This window comes from Mandrillus leucophaeus, unplaced genomic scaffold (genome assembly GCF_000951045.1).
Source record: "Mandrillus leucophaeus isolate KB7577 unplaced genomic scaffold, Mleu.le_1.0 Scaffold333, whole genome shotgun sequence".
In the NCBI taxonomy this organism is placed as follows: domain Eukaryota; kingdom Metazoa; phylum Chordata; class Mammalia; order Primates; family Cercopithecidae; genus Mandrillus; species Mandrillus leucophaeus.
In genome coordinates this window covers 244,173-249,391 of record NW_012103510.1, presented here as the reverse complement: position 1 = coordinate 249,391, position 5,219 = coordinate 244,173, and the positions used below count along the sequence as shown (strand labels likewise).

Genomic DNA, 5,219 nt, shown 5'->3' with positions numbered 1-5,219 from the left:
CACCACACCCTCTGCCTCCCGGGTTCAAGTGATTCTCCTGCCTCAGCCTCCCAAGTAGCTGGGATTACAGTCATGTGCCACCACACCTAGCTAATTCTGTATTTTTAGTAGAGATGGGGTTTCTCCATATTGGTCAGTCTAGTCTTGAACTCCTGACCTCAGGTGATACGCACGCCTCGGCCTCCCAAAGTGCTGGTATTACAGGCCTGAGTCAAAGCACTGGCCCTCATTTGTTTTTCAAAGAACTCGGTAAAGGTGGAAGAGACAGGGAAAGAGATTGAATTTATAGCTGGCTAACAGGGGCCCAGAGAGATCAGATAATATTGCTATTGTTATTACTGTTATTGCTACCACTGTTGGAACCTTTACTGAGTGCTTCACCAGGCACTGCGCTAACAGTCCCATTTAATCCTCACAACCTCCATAGGTGACGGTTACCATTATTACCTCTATTGTGTAGATGAAAAACATGGGGTATTAAAGGTTAAGTGCTTGCCTAAGATCACGTAGAGCTGGGATTTCAACACCCAGGTATATCTGATTCTCTAAGCCCATTCTTTCACCGAGGGTAGGGGCACAGACAAGGAGGAGGAAATTAATCTTTTATTGACTTTTTAAAAGGATGATACGTTCACATAGTCCAAAACTCAGAAAGTACAGAAGGGAAATATCTCCCCCACAACACTGTTCCTCTCTCCTTTTTTATGAATCCTTACAAACATGTTTTATGTATATTACCATAATACATACACACACACATATGCGTGCTCCCTCTCTCAACACAGATAATAACATACTCAAGATACTCTTCCGTACCTTTATGGTACAAGTACCCTAACCACCACTTAGGCCACCACTTGTGGCCAAGGCCACAGCCAAGTATGGGCAGGGCAGGCACTTGGCCTCCGAGCTCTCTGTCCAGTGCTCGCTCCCCACAGTACCCCCCAACTCACCCACAGCAGCCGACTCAGCCCCCGTCTTCCTCTAACAACCACACACAAAAGCAGCAAGAAATGGCCATGCTACCTTCTGGGCAGGACACTCCATCCTACAGAAGGGACCTTTAGGCTCACTCCTCCATCTGCGAAGCCAGGGTCCCAGGGGACGGGGCAGGTGGTTGGACTCACCCTGTCCGCCTTCTTCTTCTGGGTAATGACAGCAAAGAGAGACCGCTCTAACTCTCCTGCAAACTTCCATGAATCATGCAGGCGGCTGACCAGATCCCTGGACTGTCCTGGAATGGGAGACATTCAGATGTGGCCCAAAGGACTCCCCCTAAAGGCCTGTCAAAGTGCCAGGTTGAAGGATGACGGGGTGCCAGATTCCCACCTTCCAAATGCTGGGCAGCATGCTGGCTGTAATAGAGTGCCATCTGAAGCTCACTTTTCTGACATGAAAGGATTCATATGGTATGAACCTGGGCCTTTGGGAGAAAAGACAAGCAAGTGCTGAAAGAGAAGCAAAGAAACCTTCTCTGGAGGACAGGAGGGAACTTGACACCCTCCACTCACCTCTAGCTCCCTCCTTAGGGCTTCCTGATGTTGGTGGCTTGCCTTCTTTTCCTATAGAAAGAGGAAGACAGAGCTCTTCCTAGGGGGAGGCAGAGATGGCACAGAAAGAGACATGCCCCCAGAATGGCACCACTGCCCCAGGACAGGCCCACCCACGGGACCAGGTTATCAGGGACCCTGTGGGGATGGGGTGGAATCCGGGGGGTGAGCCTTCTTCCTCAGGCTGGGAGTGGACGGGATGAGACTGGGGCCTCTACATCTGAGTGCCCCCCCAAACCCAGCAGTCATGTCATGAGCAAACAAAGAAATCACGTTACTTCTTCCAGCTGAGCTCGGTTCAGTTGTCTCTGTCGGGAGAGTCAAAGGAAGGTGACTGAGGATGGCCCCCTCGACTCTATTCCCCAGGCCAGGAAGCGGTAGGCAGGGGCCAGGAATGGATTTTGAAAGCGAAGTTCTCAGACCCAATGGGAACACAAACTGGTAAACTCTCCTCCACTCCCAAAGAAAAAGGATTTGGGTCTTTGTTGGTTTTTGCCCACAGCCACAGAACTGAAAGTCTGAAACCGGATTGTCTCAAAAAGACAGTAACATAAACCTTCAGAGATGGAGTGTGAGAAAAGCCCACCCTTCTGCCAGCTTGTGATTTAGAAAGGTGCAATCATTCAACAAACACTGACTGAGCACATACCGACCAGGGATGGTTCTTCACAGCAAGGATATACGACGGAAAAGGCAGACAGGAGCCCTCGGCCCTGAGGTTTCCATTCTAGTGGGCCTTCAACTCTCAGACTCTCAGAGCTAACAGAAACCTCTGATACTCTCTAACTACTTCAGGAAATGCAAGCCCAAGAAGGAGAGTTTACAGCAGGCCCTGGACTAGGGATTAACATAAAAACAACAATGACAGATCTCATTTAAACTTCACAAATGTAAGTAAAACAATACCACTCCTATTTTACAGAAGTGAAAAGAGAGGCCCAAAGGGCTCAAGCAATTTGCCCTAAATCATATCCCTAGCAGATGGAGAGGTAAGATTCAAACCCAGAATTCTTAAGCAGTACCTGGCAGTTCTTCCACAATCTTAACAATTACCCTCCACCACCCATTGGGCCCTCTGTCCCTAGGAGCCTGGCCAGCCAAGACCCACATCCTCAGGTGAGTGGCAACCACCAGAAGTGGTTGTCTCAGGGTTAGTGCCATTATTTATTTTCTTCTTTTTGGTGTCGGTTGCTCCTTTACCAACACTAGGGTTGGTCTGGGGATGATAGTCTCTCAACTGTGTAAAGGAAGAGCAGTGATACTCATGAGCACTACAAGCTCCTACAGTCACATCCGGCTTTACAGTTCATACAAAATACTATTATAGAGCATCTGATTTAATGCCACCAACAACTGTAGAAAGTGTTGTCACAATCACTTAGTGACTGAGAGGGATTGATACCACGGCTGAAGAAAAGGCAATGATGGAACTTAAACCCAGTCTTCTGACTCTGAGTTCCAGGATTTTGCCACAAATCAGCAACTGCCAGGGACCAAAACCAGAGGCAGAGGTTGAAAGGCAAATATTAAGTAGGCAGGAACTGTACCCTGTGTGGTTTAGAATCATATATCCTCACACGTCTGTTAGTGTGAAGAAGTGCACTAAAACCTCTCAAGCTTTTACATCAATGTATCCTCATGGCAGAAGACAGCCTTTCTGTTAAATCTGAGAATTTAACAGAAAGAGGACAACCCAACCCTCATTTCAGGGAGAAGTCTTGTATACTCATAGATCTATGTGACTGTCATCCCTAAGTACATTAATGTTTTGTCTCTCAATAGAATCAAGGGAAACTGATGCTTTAGAAAGATCTCCCACATTTATCCTGTGGCACTCAAAGTGCCCCAGGTTGAGATGAGATGAGGAAGATTCAAGCTGTCAAGTTCAGTTTCCCAAGATCTGTTCCACAGAAGATAAGCAGATCTCACTCTAGAAACTACTGACTGAGGGGCCCTCTGGTCCCAGAACAATGGAGAATTCAAATCTGAGGTGGAGAACTCAGAAACAATGTTAAAGTTCCTCCGGAGAGTAGAAGCCTGGGAGAAAACCAAACCAAACCCATTCTCCCATTGCCACCCAGAGACACTGTCAACGTGTTGAGCTCATGGGGGAGGTGTAGGCTTCTAATACTGTCAATGTGTGTGTTAAGGAAGTAAGGAAGTAAGGAAGTAAGGCAGCCTGAAACCTCTCTCTCCTAGGTCCCACAGTCCCCATTCCCCTTCCAGCTGGAAATCTGTGCTGCAACCAGAGGAACTAGAAATGACAAGAACACTTAGGGTACTGGGTCCCAAGACCAAAGGCCAGTCTGGTGGCAGTAATGACAGTTTCTAGAGGGACTGTGACATCACTACATTCCACTCCTTGGTGGAGTGGTGGGGGGAACACAAGAGTGCAATGCCCAAGTTGCCACTTTGAGATTGGGGAGGGGGTCACAGGATTGGGACCCAGGTCCTTGGAGACGCGAGCCCACAGAGCCCACGGAGGTCAGGCTTGGGGCAGTGGGAGGTGAGGGCCAAGTATGGAGCAGGGAGCCCCAGGAGTCACCTGCCCAAAGTCACCCTGGGGCAACTGGTGAAAGCAGGTTCTGGGGCACCCAGGTCCTTGGAGACGTGAGCCCAAAGAGCCTAGGGTGCTCGGGTTTGAGGTAGCAGGAGATAAGGGTGGAGTACGGAGTGGGAAACTCCAGGAGTCACCAGCTCAAAGTCACCCTGGGGTGACTGGCGAGGGCAGGGGCAGGACTCATGAGGGGGTTGGGCTGGCTGACAAGATTTTGGTTTGGTGAGTCCAGAGGCACTGGGGGGCCCAGCCCAGTGTGCTTCAGGAGTGGCATGGACTCTGGCAGCAGTTTGGCTGTCAGAGGGGGCCTAGGGCTGGGTTGGGGTGCCGCAACCTGGTGCATTTTACCTTTTCCTTGGCCTCAGCCAATTTGCCCTTTCGGGTTTCTTTGGACATCACCGGACGGGAAGGAAGGTAGGGTTGGGGCCACATCAGCACAATCCAGGCGAGGACAACTATACACCTCCAGTCACCTACACGTAGCTGTGTGACTGAGCCAGAGGAGGCGTAACCAGGGCTGCACTAGAATGCAGAATAGGGGTGTGGCCTTAATGCTTCAAGCCCATTGGTCGATGAGAAAGATGAAAGGGAAAGGAGGCGTGGCCAGACAGCAGCACATCATGAAGGACTTGTGATGTCACAGGGAAAGCCACCTATGCAACTGCTGTCCCCGCCCACTCCCGGAGAGGGGCAGGGCTGGCTTTCACTTTAAAAACTTTAAAACTTTATTACCTCAATTGAGGTACAAATCCTATTAAAATAGAAATTTTATAGTGTGCTTGATGATTGATAAAGCAGACTATATTATCCAACATTCCAATAAGATAAAATAATCACAATGATTTCTCTTTTTTGGAAAAACATTCTCTGATTCTTCTACATTATTGTTAAGTTAAAAAAAAAAAAAAAAACAAGAAACATGTCTAATATCTTTAAAAACACAAAGCTTTTGAGCCAGGCTCATGCCTGTAATCCCAGCACTTTGGGAGGCTGGGATGGTCTCACCAGAGTTCAGGAGTTCAAGACCAGCCTGGCCAACATGATGAAACCCTGTCTCTACTAAAAATACAAAACTAGCTGGGCATGGTGGCAGGTGCCTGTAATCCCAGCTA

The 5,219-nt window shown here is 48.6% G+C and overlaps 1 protein-coding gene across 1 annotated transcript in view; it reads right to left on the bottom strand.

Moving 5' to 3' along the window:
* LOC105545635 (putative golgin subfamily A member 6-like protein 6) overlaps positions 1-4,630 on the bottom strand; it is a 19,524-nt gene extending 14,894 nt beyond the window's left edge. The window contains 5 exon segments of the mRNA XM_011988652.1: positions 1,128-1,234; positions 1,330-1,423; positions 1,512-1,562; positions 2,659-2,787; positions 4,456-4,630. Of these exon segments, the coding sequence (XP_011844042.1) occupies positions 1,128-1,234; positions 1,330-1,423; positions 1,512-1,562; positions 2,659-2,787; positions 4,456-4,539 (465 nt within the window). The 5' untranslated portion in view covers positions 4,540-4,630.
* Positions 4,631-5,219: the final 589 nt, after the last annotated feature.